Raw genomic sequence first — 15,911 nt, 5'->3', positions numbered from 1 at the left:
CAGTTACTTTGAATGTAACTTTGTCACAGAGAACGGTCTCATACGTGTTCAATGTGTTTCCATTCCACAATGTCACAGAACCCCCTCAAAAAGTATTGTTGGACCCATGTTTTACTCATGATCTCTGTTCAAATACGCTTATTATACTGATAATGTTTACCTACACTTATCAGTGAACAAATAATTACGCTATTCGGCTGCAATTCGTAGGCGGTGGACTTTGGCTAATGCTCCGCTGGCAATCCGATGCCCCCTGTTCAACAGAGGGAACCGGAGACGTCTTATGTCTCTAAGACCAGCTTCATGCAAGTTTCTTATGATAGAAGGCAGACTTATAGTGACTCGTTTATCAGAAATAATCAGAATGGGGATATTGCTATTGTTCTCTAAAAAGGAGGACAGTTTAAAAATTGATGAATGTTTATTCTCTATTGTGCGTTTATTTTTACACAAATAAAACAATCAACAGCCCTTTAGTGTAACAGAAAATTAAAGTAAATTTAATTGCAAACTAAAAGATTTTGAAAATCGGTTCAGTATCTTGTGGGACCACCTCTACCTTCCACAACAGTTTGAATATGATGGGCCTGCTTCGTATTAAGTTATCAATCGTATCTTGAGAAATATTGTCGCAGATTTGAAGTAAGACTGCAGAAATGTCGTAGGAGCCGGTTCGTGATATGTAACGCCCTTTTAACAATATCCCACATGTGTTCAATGGGTTTTAGGTCAGGTGATATCGATGGCAAAGGAAGATGCGAAATTATTGAACCACTTCTAAATAAAAGCGTGAACTTCTTGGACAAATTTGCTATACGTTGGAAAATTTTGTATTATTCTACCCTGCCCAGTTTTTCTACGTACACTATGCGTTTCTCTTTGTCACCTTATAAATCTGCTTATCACACTTTGTGATGTTTCCATCGCTATCACAACATCGACTTGGAGCAAATCACTCTGAATGAAAAGTGCCCTATTGATTTCAACTTCACTTAAATAATATAAAGGCATAATTGTGAACCGGACGACTCGAGAAAATAAGAAAAACAACTACAATATTTAAATCATTTACAAAATTGTTTTGAATTTTTTTATTGTGTGGTAAACACACATCATCAAACATTCGCCAAATAAATATGTTTTATATTAAACGAGAAAAAATTATTCGATTAAGGTAGCTTACTTGTTATTGACTCAAATTGTCATATTTCAAAATAGCTACTGTATCAGCAAAATTTTCATAAGAAAAAAAATCCATACAATACGATTTTTGAAAATAAAAAGTTACCAGAATCTTATATTTTTTGTGTCTCTTATAAATATAAAAAAAGTAAATTTTATACTGATCGTCTAGAGCTTCAAATAATAAACGAAATAATCTTATAAAAATAATAAAATAATAATAATATAATAAAAAAAATAATATTAATATATAATTTCAACAAAGGTATTAAATTTGTTTAATTTAGAAAATTAAATAAATTTGTAATAAAAAATAAATATATTATATCTGATATAAGATTGTTGCACACTAAAATAATCAATTTAATGAACTAACGTTAATTTTATGATTCTATCACCCTATAATACACGTTAATTAAATTACATGATAACAGAAATAGTGGCAATAAGGTATAAGAACATTTATTTATTTAATTTAAGCTTTATTGCAACTATGTTCTATAATCCACATCCATATGTGAAAGAAGAAGAAAAAGAGAACTGTCAAGTTATGTTAAGAAAGAAAGAATCAACATTTTAGGTATAAACAAACTGTAATAGGTGAATACTCTAAAAAAGAACTATTTCTTGTTATTCAAATATCACAAGGCTAAAAAGGGGATTCTGATATTACAAATCAGCATTTATATATCTTTTTATTATTAGTATTTTTTTTTTTGAATAATAGTAAAATATTCTATTTTTATTAAGTGTGTGTTTTGAGTGTTAAGCACTGCTCTTAAATTAACTAAAATTGTTGACTCAGCCTTTATAAAGAGTTTTGACTCCAGTATATTATAACGAAGGTCTATAAAAATATATATTCCATACTGTCAATAAATAAAGATATCAGAAACAAAATCGAAGATCAGAATCCTTCGGCCATAAATTTCACTGTAACAAGAATAGACAAAATTTTTCGTCTGAATTTGAGGCAACTTAACAATAAATGTAAACCTAAGACTGAGAAACTAGATAATTATACAGAAGATGAAGCCGTTGCTGTATAGATAAGTAATTTTGCAAGAGACTTTGAATATTCATTAGTACTTTTTGGATGAATGCTTTCAGCTACAATGCTTTGAATATGCTTAATATTCAGGATGACAACCTCTCTGACTTTTAACAGAACTTGATGAAACTATTGTACAATAGTTTATCTAACACGCACTGTTAGATGGGAATCGCAACAAAAAATTCCGGGAAACACAAATGATTGTCTCTACAACTAGATATCACGCTAGAATGGTTATGAAAACAATTCAGATCCATAAACACAGAAACAGGAATAATTTTAACAGAAAGGAATAAATGTTAGAACTCGACAAAATATGGTACTAAGAAACACCAGAATCGCTACGCAGATAAGAATGGCCACTGAAGAAACCGAAAGTTGTCATTTAATTGTAAATCAACTGTCAAAGAGACACTAATTAGATCAGACCTCTGAAGGTGCTAGCAAGCTAGTTGGTTCGAAGAACGAATGTCATATATATATTTTTCTTTTCTTCAAATTTTTAACAAAAAATTGTAAGAATATTATAAAATTTTGAAATGAAGGATTTTATATACAGTGCGGAAAATGCTGGCCACATCTGAATTTTGTGACAGATATCATGCACAACACAACAAAGGGACTAAAATATTGTCCTGTAGTAGGAATCTCTACACTCAGAGATAATGAGTATGTTAGCGCGCTGGCGCAGAATATAAATTAATCTTTGCAAACTTTTTTCAAAGTAAAAAAAACTAAAAATTAAATAAGATGTTCAAAAATGTCTACATAGGCAGTGGTACAATACCTGAACCTGTGTTGATCCAGGTATTTTTGCCTCGTGAGATTACCTTCTATAAAAAAGGACCCACTCTATTATCTCCCAAAATATCAGTACAAACAATTAGTTTTTGGGACTGCACGGTCCGTGTAAATTATTTACAAATCGTTAAATCTTTGCAACGAATCGATCTGGTCACAAACATTGCTGCAAATTAACTGATTAGATTGATTTAATAGATAAATTTAATCTAATACGCACTTTGGTCCTTTTCATTTGTACCGTATATACTGAACTTTGAAGCTGCAGCAAATATGAACGGACTATTTTTCAATTTTAAAAGTCTCATTTTTTTTGTTGGATTGTCTACTCTGTATATTATTTATTATTTAAGTGATGGTGACAACACAAAAGAACTAAATGATATAGGTAACAAATATTAAGTTATTTAAGTGCTAGTTATATTGTATTTATTTTAGGACATTTTTTATTATACAGTGGTAAATGTAAAATCGTTGATTTAAATCCATTTAATGAAGAAGCGTTGAAGTATTACCATCCCAAAGCATATATTCCCTGTAGAAACAGAGAATTGCTAAGTTATATTACCAAAGAAAGTAACGTTAACATTTTGCATATAAACAAAACATTGATTGGTAAATACTCGAAAAATGGATTATTTTGTTGTTATTCAAATATAACAAGACAAAATAATGATGACAAAATTAAGTAAGTATTATGTTTGTATGGTAGTATATTTTTATTGAATTTAGATAATTAATATTTGTAATAGCAATTTCTTTAGACACTTCGCGTTTTTTAAAGTGGTTGGTTATTCGAATTATTATATTATAGCATCTGCTCAAGAATTTGGATTATATTTCGTTTTTGAAGACGACAATGCTTAACCTCACCGTGTGAGATTTACACATTAGGCGTTGCAAAATCATGATATTATTCGGATGCGGTGGTCCTCGCGTTCATCAGACTGCAATCAATTCAAAGTTTGGGGGAGCTTACTAATATTCTTGGAGAAGATATTCATTCACTAATTTTGAATATATCAAGGGGGGAAGTTTTATTAATTTTGTTATTAAAAATTTGACAATATCAGTTTTATTACTAATTTAAAAGTTCTACTGTTAATGCAATTTTGTTTAATTTATGAAGGATTTTACACTGTTTATTAAAACTTATTTTAATAATATATTTATTGCCACATAATGCCATTGGTACTCCGATTTACGCAATAATACAAATTATTCACTTCAAAAGACGTACAGAGCAGTTAAGTCAAATGAAGTTTCATCTGAATCAATGTTTTAGCATATTGTAAGTAAAATCTTTTATCTTTTAGATTATCCAACTGTGAAAGATTTGAAGAAAGTGTGGTTATTTTAAAAGATGCAGTGTTCATAAAATGTTTTGATTCAAAAAATAACTCTACGAAGCTTTACGAAAACACTCATTCCATTGTGACAATAAATGAGAATATCAAAAATAAAATCGAAAATCAGAATGCCTCAGCTATAAGCATAACTTTAATAGGAATAGACAGCGTATCTCGCTTAAATTTCATCCGTGTAATGCCGAAAACTCACGCATTCGTAAAAGCCAATGATTTTATTTCTTTAAAAGGTTACACCAAAGTTGGTGATAACACACTTCCTAATGTTATGGCCTACTTAGCTGGCATGAACTTAAATCAAGTTAAAGATCTATGTAATCCCAAGGTGACGGGAAAATTGGATAATTGTTCATTAGTTTGGTATGATTTCCGTAAATTCGGACATGTGACGGCATATGCTGAAGATGAATCGGTGATAGGGACTTTCAATTACCAAAGAAAAGGATTTAAAAATCCTCCAACGGATTACTATTTTAGACCATACGTCATAGCGTCCGAAAAGATGAAATCAAAATCATTTGATGGGATGATTTATTGTACAGGTAATTATTTATATAATGTCACAGAAATTTGTGAGTTTATATTCATTTTTAGGTCCCGAATCCTTAGGCGAAAAGATAATGAATATAGCCAGAGATTTTGAGTTTACGTTAAAGCACGCCAAAACTTTTAGTTATTTTTGGATGAACAGCTTTAGTCATAACGACTTGAACATGCCCGCAAGCCAGGATGCCAATATAACTGATTTTCTGCAGGATTTAAAAGACAATGGAATTTTCAATAAAAGCATTATTATATTCATTAGTGATCACGGCATACGGTTTGGAGGCATCAGAAACACACACACTGGCTGGTTTGAAGGACGAATGCCGTATATATACTTTTCTTTTCCTCCAATTTTTAAAGAAAAGTTTCCAGAAGAATATAAAAATTTTAAAATGAATGAAAGAAGGCTGACGAGTCCTTATGATTTATATATGACCTTCCAACACATCCTGAAACTTTCCGGATATGATTACGAAATAAAACCCAGCCTGGCTTGTCCAACGTGTATGTCGTTATTTGAGAAGATTCCTTTTGCAAGATCCTGCAATGAAGCAGGAATTCCTGAAGAGTACTGCACCTGTACCAATTATCACAATGCTACTTTAAGCAATGAACAAACAACAAAATTTAGTAAACTTTTGATGGACAACTTAAATAAACTCATAGAAACAAAATCACAATGTTTAAAGTACAATATGAGTAAAATTAATAGTGTGGATGTATCGGATGAAAGCCCAAACTCTAAAATGTTACATTATGTAATCAGATTCGAAACTGTGCCCTCAGCAGTATTCGAAGGTTCAATATATAAAATAAAAAAATCATATTCCGTATCGAGTGAATTTAACAGATTAGACAAATATGGAACCAAAGGCGATTGCGTGGCTGATGCATTTTTGAGAAAGTATTGTTACTGCAAAACAAATTAATTTTTTTATAGAAATTAGTGTGTTCATATGAGATATTACTGATAATTTTACCCAAATATTTTAGTGCTAATAAATTTTCTATTTTTATATTATAAGACACTAAATTAATATCTGAGTTTATTTATTTATTTTTTTATTTGTTGGCCTCAAAGACGAAAAATACGGATTTTCATTCGTTTGAAACATTCACCTAGAGTTTCAGATGATGAATATTTTTGAAGGCTTCTTTCATTCTCACCTCTTGAATCTTTTTAATTTTAATAACTCAATTTCACATTTTTAATTTATGGTTTATTTAAATGTTATGTTATGTTATGTTTATTGTCTTATTGAATGATAAATTTAAGTGTTATTTTGGAAAGGCGAAGTCTTACACATGTAAATATGTTGGTAAGTCTCTTTAACAATGAATTGTGTATAAAACCACTTTTTCTGTGAGTTTTACAATATACTTATGTATGATGATGTACTATACTAATAATAAAGATATAAATTGAAGAATGATAATACAATAAACCATGCAAAATAATTAATTTAATTGCATTTAATAAGGAAGCGTTGCATTTCCATCATCTTTGCCATGTCGAGCACGAGAACACATATGTTTTGCATATAAACAAAGACTTAATTTCTCAATATTTTGAAAACGTATCATTTTATTATCCCAATATACTAAAATACCAAAATGACAATAATATTATGAATGTATTAAAAACACAGATTATTTTATTATTTTTGTGAATAAAAACAAATGCATTTAGGAATTATAATCTCTGATACAATTCTTAAGATACATTACTTTTATCTAAACTATTGAGATTTTAGAATATCCCCCTGTAAAGAAAGAAATTTCATAATATTATTTATTGCACGGGTAATTATTTTTACTTCACAATTTGTTACTTTCGATCCTGAATATTTCGCTTAAAAGATAATGTATATTGCAAGAGATTTTGAGTTTACATTAAAGCACGCCAAGACTTTTGGATATTTTTGACTGAACACTTTCAGCCACAGTGACTTAAACCAAGAAATCAGGATGCCAACGTAACCAACTTTTTACAGGATTTGATCATGGAAGTAGTATTATTATATTCATCAGTAATCACGGTATGCAGTTTGGAGGCAATAGAAATACACACACTGGATGGTTAGAGGAACGAATTCCGTTTATATACTTTTCTTATCCTCCAATTTTTAAACAAAAGTTTCCAGAAGCAAATTTTAAGTTGAATGAAAGAAAGTTGATGAGCCCTTATGACTTGAACATGACTTTCCAACACATTCCAAAAATGTTGAAATATGATAATAAAGAAAACGCAGTTTACCTTGTATAACGTGTATGTCTTTATTTGAAAATATTCCTTTTGAAATATCCTGTTTTGAAACTGGATTTCACATCTACTATCACAATGTTAATTTGCACAAAGAACATCTAACAAAAAGCACGCTTTTAATAAACAACTTAAATAAGCTAAACGAAAATAAAGCACAATGTATGTATTATAACTTGAGTAAAATTACGAGTGTGGATGTATCAGATGAAAACCCAAACAGAATATGCATTATGTGATCCGATTCGTAATTTTACTTTTAACTGTATTCGAAGTATCAATATATGCAACCAAACATCGATTTCGGTGTCCAAGGAATTTAGCGGGTTTAAAAGCAATTGCGTCGATGATTGTATTTTAAGAAAGTATTACTAGGGTAAATGGAAATATGAATTGAATATAAAAAAATAATCAATTAGCGGTTACATAAAATTATGTCTATAGTTACACTTATTTCAAAACCTATATTATATATTAATTATGTTGTATCTTTTATTAAATATTAGGAAAACTACGAAAAAAAATAACAAATAAAATTTAATTTAATTGTGCTTTGCACACTTTAAATTTCCACTTTAATTTTTAATTATCTGAGTCAAAGAGATATTTTCTCTTAATCTAACATTTAGATATATTCATGAAAAGGAAACAAGTTATAATTGTACAAGGTGTTTCACAACTTATCCGAAAAATTTTAAACACATTCTCATTATTACATAAGACCATTTAAAAAAATAAAATATAATCGAGCAACAGTCTGAATATAATGGACATGCTTCATAATATGTTGTCAATCGTATCTAAAAAAATATTGTCACAGATTTGAAAAGACATCCCGTAACAGCAGAAGTGTCGCAGGAGCCGGTTCGTGATATTTAATGCCCTTTTAACAATATCCCAATATGTGTTCAATGAATTTCAGGTCGGGTGATATCGATGGTAAAGAAAGATGCGGAATTATCGAGCCATTTCTAAAAGCGCGAACTTCTTAGACAAAACCGCTATATATTGGAAAATTTCTTCTTATTTCTAATAAATGCATATTCAACGAATTTTATATACATATTTTTCTATTCATTAAAGTTTTCAGAACAGAATAAAATTTTGAAATGACGGAGAAGAAGGTAACCAGTCCTTGTGATTTTTACAAGACCTTCCAATATATCCTAAAACTTTCGAAGGTTCTGTATTGCAACAAACAAATCAGTTTCAATATTCAATGAGTTATCTGTATCAATATTTTGAAAGAGTATTGTTTTAATTTAATTTATTTATAATTAAATTGTGTATAATTATTGTTAAAATATTTATTTTTAACTCTTTTACATCATATTATATAATAATTTATTTAGAAAGTAGTAGTTAAGAGTAATTTTAACACTTTTGTTACCTTTGTGACCAGATAAATTTAATCTAATAAATTTTTACAAATTTACCAAATTAGATTAGATAAAAATGCACACCTTTCACCACACAGTTCGTATTAATATCAGTCTTTTGGTGTTAATTCATTTGAGTGTTCGAATTGTTGTAGCTTAATTTATTTAGTAGTAGTAAACAGTAATCTTAAAACTTTTATTACCTAATCTAATCTAATTCAAATTTGATCATATTCGTTTGTGCCGGAATAAATTTTGAAGTTTGTACCAAGTATGAACTGACTAGCAAATATGAACGGACTATTTTCCAATTTTAAAAGTCTCATTATTTTTGTTGGATTGTTTTCTCTATATATCGTTTATTATTTAAGTGATGGTGACAACACAAAAGAACTAAATAATATAGGTAACAAATATTAAGTTATTTAAGTGCTAGTTATATTGTATTTATTTTAGGACATTTTTTATTATACAGTGATAAATGTAAAATCGTTGATTTAAATCCATTTAATGAGGAAGCGTTGAAGTATTACCATCCCAAGGCTTATATTCCCTGTAGAAACAGAGAATTGTTAAGTTATATTACCAAAGAAAACAACGTTAACATTTTGCATATAAACAAAACATTGATTGGCAAATATTCGAAAAATGGATTATTTTGCTGTTATTCAAATATAACAAGACAAAATAATGATGACAAAATTAAGTAAGTATTATGTTTGTATGGTAGTATATTTTTATTGAATTTTGATAATTAATATTTGTAATAGCAATTTCTTTAAACACAACGCGCGTTTTTTGAAGTGTAGAATCTATTAATACACGACATGGTTATTCAACCACTTATTATTGAATTTGCAATGCTTGACTTCACCATGTGGGGGTTACACATTAGACGTTGCAAAATCATGGTATTACTCGGATACAATGGTCCTCGCGTTCACCAGACTGCATTTGAATAAGTATTGGACAGTCTTCAAAGACAAATTTACACTCGAAACTATCAGCTTCAAAATTTGCTAATGCTCTTGGAGAAAACAGCCGAGTTATGGATGAAAAATTTATTCGTTCACTAATTTTGAATATGCCAAGGGGGGAAGTTATATTAAGTTAATTATTAAAAATTTAGAAATATCAGTTTTATTACTAATTTAAAAGTTCTGTTATTGATGCAATTTTGTTTAATTTATGAAGGATTTTACACTGTTTATTAAAACTTATTTTAATAATATAATTATTACCACATAATGCCATTGGTATTCCGATTTATGGAATAATTCAAATTATTCACTTCAAAAGACGCACAGTGCAGTTAAGTCAAATTAAGTCTCTATCTTTTAGATTGTCCAACTGTGAAAGATTTGAAGAAAGTGTGGTTATTTTAAAAGATGCAGTATTCATAAAATGTTTTGATTCAAAAAATAACTCTACGATGCTTTACGAAAACACCCATGCCATTGTGACAATAAATGAGAATATCAAAAATAAAATCGAAAATCAGAATGCCTCAGCTATAAGCTTAACTTTAATAGGAATAGACAGTGTATCTCGCTTAAATTTCATCCGTGTAATGCCGAAAACTCACGCATTCGTAAAAGCCAACGATTTTATTTCTTTAAAAGGTTACACCAAAGTTGGTGATAACACATTTCCTAATGTTATGGCATACTTAACTGGCATGAACTCAAATCAAGTTTCCAATCAATGTAATCCCAAGGTGACGGGAAAACTGGATAATTGTTCATTCGTTTGGTATGATTTCCGTAAATTCGGACATGTGACGGCATATGCCGAAGATGAATCGGTGATAGGGACTTTCAACTACCACAAAAAAGGTTTTAAAAATCCACCAACAGATTACTACTTTAGACCGTACGTCATAGCGTCCGAAAAGATGAAATTAAAATCATTTGATAGGATTATTTATTGTACAGGTAGTTATTTATATATTGTCCCAGAAATTTGTGAGTATATATTCATTTTTAGGTCCCGAATCCTTCGGCGAAAAGATAATGAATATAGCCCGAGATTTTGAATGTACATTAAAGCACGCCAAAACTTTTAGTTATTTTTGGATGAACACCTTTAGTCACAGCGACTTGAACATGCCTGCAAGCCAAGACGCTAATGTAACTGATTTTCTGCAAGATTTAAAAGACAATGGAATTTTCAATAAAAGCATTATTATATTCATTAGTGATCACGGCATGCGGTTTGGAGGGATCAGAAACACACACACTGGCTGGTTTGAAGGACGAATGCCGTATATATACTTTTCTTTTCCTCCATTTTTTAAAGAAAAGTTTCCAGAAGAATATAAAAATTTTAAAATGAATGAAAGAAGGCTGACGAGTCCTTATGATTTATATATGACCTTCCAACACATCCTGAAACTTTCCGGATATGATTACGAAATAAAACCCAGCCTGGCTTGTCCAACGTGTATGTCGTTATTTGAGAAGATTCCTTTTGCAAGATCCTGCAATGAAGCAGGAATTCCTGAAGAGTATTGCACCTGTACCAATTATCACAATGCTACTTTAAGCAATGAACAAACAACAAAATTTAGTAAACTTTTGATGGACAACTTAAATAAACTCATAGAAACAAAATCAGAATGTTTAAAGTACAATATGAGTAAAATTAATAGTGTGGATGTATCGGATGAAAGCCCAAACACTAAAATGTTACATTATGTAATCAGATTCGAAACTGTGCCCTCAGCTGTATTCGAAGGTTCAATATATGAAATAAAAAAATCATATTCCGCATCGAATGAATTTAACAGACTAGACGAATATGGAACCAAAAGTGATTGCGTGACTGATGCATTTTTGAGAAAATATTGTTACTGCAAAACAAATTAAATTTTTTGTAGAAATAAGTGTGTTATTAGTGATTAATTTAACCAAATATTTTAATATTAATATTATATTTTTTTTATATTATAATATAAGACAGTAAATTAATATCTTAAGTTAATTTATTTTTTTTATTTGTTAGCTTCTCAAATCATAGTTAAGTTTGTTGAATATTGTTACTAAAATTGGACATATTGATCATGAGTGTGTTATTTGAGCGTGCTGAGAAAGACAAAAAATACGCATTTTCATTCGTTTGGAACATTCATCTAGAGTGTCGGTTCATGAATATTTTCGAAGGCTTCACATTTTTATTTTATGGTTTATTTAACACTTAGTCTTATTTAATGAATAATTTAAATTTATATAGTAATATTTTAAGATTATTTTTTCGGTAGAAATTATTAAAAATAAAATTACGTTTATTTAGTACACATTAAGAACGAAAGATTTTAATCGACAAATATTTTCCAAACTTATTGTGAAAATGACAATGTTATTTATTTGTACAAATAACGAGGTCAATCAGATAACTTGTCGAGATGTTATTATAGGTTCGAAGTTCAAAGGTATCGCGGCGAGCATTAAACATACTTATTTCCAGTAAAACTAAAAATTAGTTAATTTTCATACATATAATTTATTTAAATAAGTAAAAAAGTATATTTATTTTAGGATGAACGTGACATTGTTGCAACTATTATTATGAAAAGAAATGTATAAATATTTTTTATTTAATTTTATATTTATCTTCACTGCGAATATAAAAGAATGTTTAGTGAGATATAAACATAATTCAGTTAGAGCGTCAACAGTCCTCAATATGTTTTCACCACATAACTTTTAAGACTTGATATAAAAATCATTGTAATTATCTTTGGACAAATTTTAAGCCTACCGCCGTCAACGATACGGAGGCGATGGCCTTTTTTATAAATAATATTTCTTACGTCTCCTTACATTATTTCCAATATTTTTGAAGTTAGAAAAAAAGTTTCAATTATGCAAATAATAACAATAATTTTATCAATACAAAAGTAAATAAAAGTGCCAAATTCGATTAGATAAAAATTCACACCCTTCACCACACAGTTCGTATTAATATTACTCTGTCCTACAGAATATTTCACAAATTTTAATTAAAGGTTATAAAAATATGAGTAGACAATTTATTAATTTAAAATTGTTCATTATTTTTTGTGTATTAAGTATTGTTTATACCATTTATTATTTAACTAATCTCGACAACCCAATAGGTCGAAGTGACATAGGTAATAAAAGCCAATTGTTATTTAACAGCTGGTTTTATTGCTTATACCATAGGAGATTTTTTGTTATACAATGGTAAATACAAAATAATTAATTTAAATTCATTTAATGAGAAAGCGTTAAAGTTTCACCAACCCCAGCCATACGTTCCATGTAGAAAACGGCAACTATTAAGTTATGTTACAAAAGAAATATTGGTGAATATTCAGAAAATGGATTATTTTACAGTTATTCAAATATAACAAGGCAAGAAAATGACCATAAAATTAGTAAAGTTTTAGTAAATTATTTTATTATTGTCTCTGGATAATTAAAGTTATTCTTAGTCGTGTGCTTTCTGAGTAGATCTATTTTGAACTAAAATCTTTTAGATTATCTGAATGTGAGAAATTTAAAGAAAATGTGGTTATATCAAACGATGCAGTTTTCATAAAATGTTTTGACTTCAAGTTTAACACAACGATACTTTATGAAAATACTCATTCTATAGTGAGAATAAATGAAAATGTCAAAAAGAAAATTGAAAATCAGAACGATTCAGCCGTAAGTCTAACTCTAATAGGAATAGACAATATATCTCGCTTAAATTTAATTCGCGTGATGCCGAAAACTCACGCATTCTTAGAAGCCAATAATTTTATTTCTTTAAAAAGTTATACCAAAGTTGGTGAGAACACATTTTCTAACGTTATGGCATTTCTAACTGGCATGAACTCAAAATAAGTTTACCGTAAGTGCAATACTTCGATAACGGGGAAATTGGACAATTGCTCATTAGTTTGGTATGACTTTCGCAAATTCGGACACGTGATAGCATATGCGGAAGATATAGCTGAAATGGGAACATTTCAGTATCGTAAAAAAGGTTTCAGTAAACCACCCACGGATTACTACTTTAGACCTTACGTAATAGCATCCGACATGATGGAAATAAAAAAGCTTGAGGGATTTACTTACTGCACAGGTTTGTTCATTATTAGACTTAAAAAAAAATTCCATTAAAATTTTTACTTTAGGTCTTGAATCCACTGCTAAAAAGATAATGAATGTTGCAAGAGACATTGAGTTTACATTTAAGCAGGCCAAGACTTTCGGATACTTTTGGATGAACGGTTTCAGCCACAATGACTTGAACAGACCCGGAAGCCAAGACGCCAATGTAACTGACTTTTTGCAGGATTTGAAAGACCATGGAATTACACACTGGTTGGCTCGAAACGCGAATGCCTTATATATATTTATCTTTTCCACCATTTTTCAAAGAACAATTTGCAGAAGAATATAAAAATTTTAAAATGAACGAAAGGAAGTTGTCAAGTCTTTTCTATTTGTACATGACCTTCCAACATATACTGAAACTTTCAGTTTACGAATATGAAATAAAGCCGAGTCAGGGTTGCCTTACATGCATGTCGTTATTTGAGAATATTCCTTTTTTGAGATCCTGCAGTGAAACAGGAATTTCTGAAATCTATTGCCCCTGTGGTAACTATCAAAATGTGAAATTAAACAAAAAACAACATAAAAAGTTCAGCACCCTTTTCATGGAAAATTTTAAGAATATAACTGGAACGAATTTGCAGTGTTTAACATATAATATGAGTAAAATATTGATGTCGATGTATCCGATAAAAACCTTTAGACTAAGATGGTCCATTATGTAATCAGATTTGAAACAATACCTGTTGCTGTATTTGTTGTTTCAATATATATAAAAGATAAATTGTATTCCGTATCCAAAGAATTTAAAATATTAGACGAATACGGATCCAAAGGCGGAAAATATGATACTGATAAAATATTTTTAATTAATCATTTCGTTACTATTTATTTTCCACCTATTTATGCTCATGTTAGAATTAATGAAATGGTGATTTGAATAGTCCCAAGCCAATTGTAAAATCTACATTGCTATTAGAAATGAAAACCAGTATTCACCTTTATCGTAAGTACAATAATTTCAATCACACTTCACCGCGTCTAACTCAATACCATATCATTTCCTTCTAAAAGACCATTATAATTTTCCTATAATCGACGTTATCTATTTTAAACGACAGTTCTGCCGCCACACAAAAGACATAAACACAGAACCTCCCGCCGTCCCACAATACCGCAACGAATCTTTACTCTCGAGCTATCAATTGTGATATTTTTATACACATCACATAAAACGAAGAGGGGTGCTATTGCGATGACGTCAGCGACGGCCGTCGCTATAGCTACTTGAGCGAACAAGTGGGGGTGACTGTGTGTAACAGGCAGTGTGGTTCGGCTTTTGTGGCAGAAGCTCGCAGCTTACGCAGGTGAATTTGGAGCAAATCGTTAAAACATGGGACGGACACGTGTTGAATGTTTGTGAATTCGGACACGGTTTCTCTAACGCGTTATTTTTTCTCTTCCCAGTTCGACTATTAAGGTATTTTTTCTTTCCTAGATGTATCTGCAATTCGATTTTCACATTTGAACATTTTCATTCATGCACGAATCCTGCATTGGAATGCGTTTGAGCATTGCGGGCAACAAGTTGTGTCATCAATGAGATTTCTTCATTCATTATTGTTACCTATCAATTGAAATTAAAATTTCGTTTTGAATTGTGGTAGTTTTATTTTTAAATTATTTTTAATACAATGCATGTAATTAATTTTGCTTGATGTACCCTAATAAATTAAAGGTGGTTTGTATGACTTATATTATTTTTACGAACCTAAAATTTATATAAATATAAAAAGGAAAAATACTGCACTTATTTTACTGTATTTTACCCCAATTATTTTTATAAATTTATGTGATATTGTTTCTCATAGTTTTGTCCTACCCTTTATATAAAACGGAAATGTTTTAATTAAATCAAATAAAAATTTTGGGATTTTGAATAGTTATATTTAATGTGTAAATAATGAATATAACGTCAGAGACGTATTGTTACACAGTTGTTATATTATGAAAGCGGAACACCCTCATAAAATTTGTATCATTTTCCCACTTTAACAAACATTTTTTTCAATTATAAAACTTAAAAATATGTACTTTCAGATAAAATATCAAGTTTCATCAAAACCAAAACCTACATGGTAATTTTTAGTCTTGAAAACTGAATAAATTTTTAAAAATTTTTATCTACACCTCTGGATTAATCACTCCCTGAAGTGGGTATATACGAAATTTTATTATAAATGTATGCAT

General features: G+C 29.6%; 1 protein-coding gene across 1 annotated transcript; it reads left to right on the top strand.

Annotated features, from left to right (window-relative positions):
* The first annotated feature begins 8,720 nt into the window (after positions 1–8,720).
* LOC109607982 (uncharacterized) lies at positions 8,721–11,473 on the top strand. The gene is made up of 4 exons (XM_049964251.1): positions 8,721–8,998; positions 9,049–9,298; positions 9,934–10,526; positions 10,579–11,473. The coding sequence occupies exons 1-4, from the start codon at positions 8,884–8,886 to the stop codon at positions 11,457–11,459; spliced, it is 1,839 nt and encodes a 612-aa protein (XP_049820208.1). The 5' UTR covers positions 8,721–8,883; the 3' UTR covers positions 11,460–11,473.
* Positions 11,474–15,911: the final 4,438 nt, after the last annotated feature.

Source organism: Aethina tumida, chromosome 3 (genome assembly GCF_024364675.1).
Source record: "Aethina tumida isolate Nest 87 chromosome 3, icAetTumi1.1, whole genome shotgun sequence".
NCBI lineage: Eukaryota > Metazoa > Arthropoda > Insecta > Coleoptera > Nitidulidae > Aethina > Aethina tumida.
Note: the sequence above shows the minus strand (reverse complement) of the source record. Positions and strands in the feature narration are given on the sequence as shown.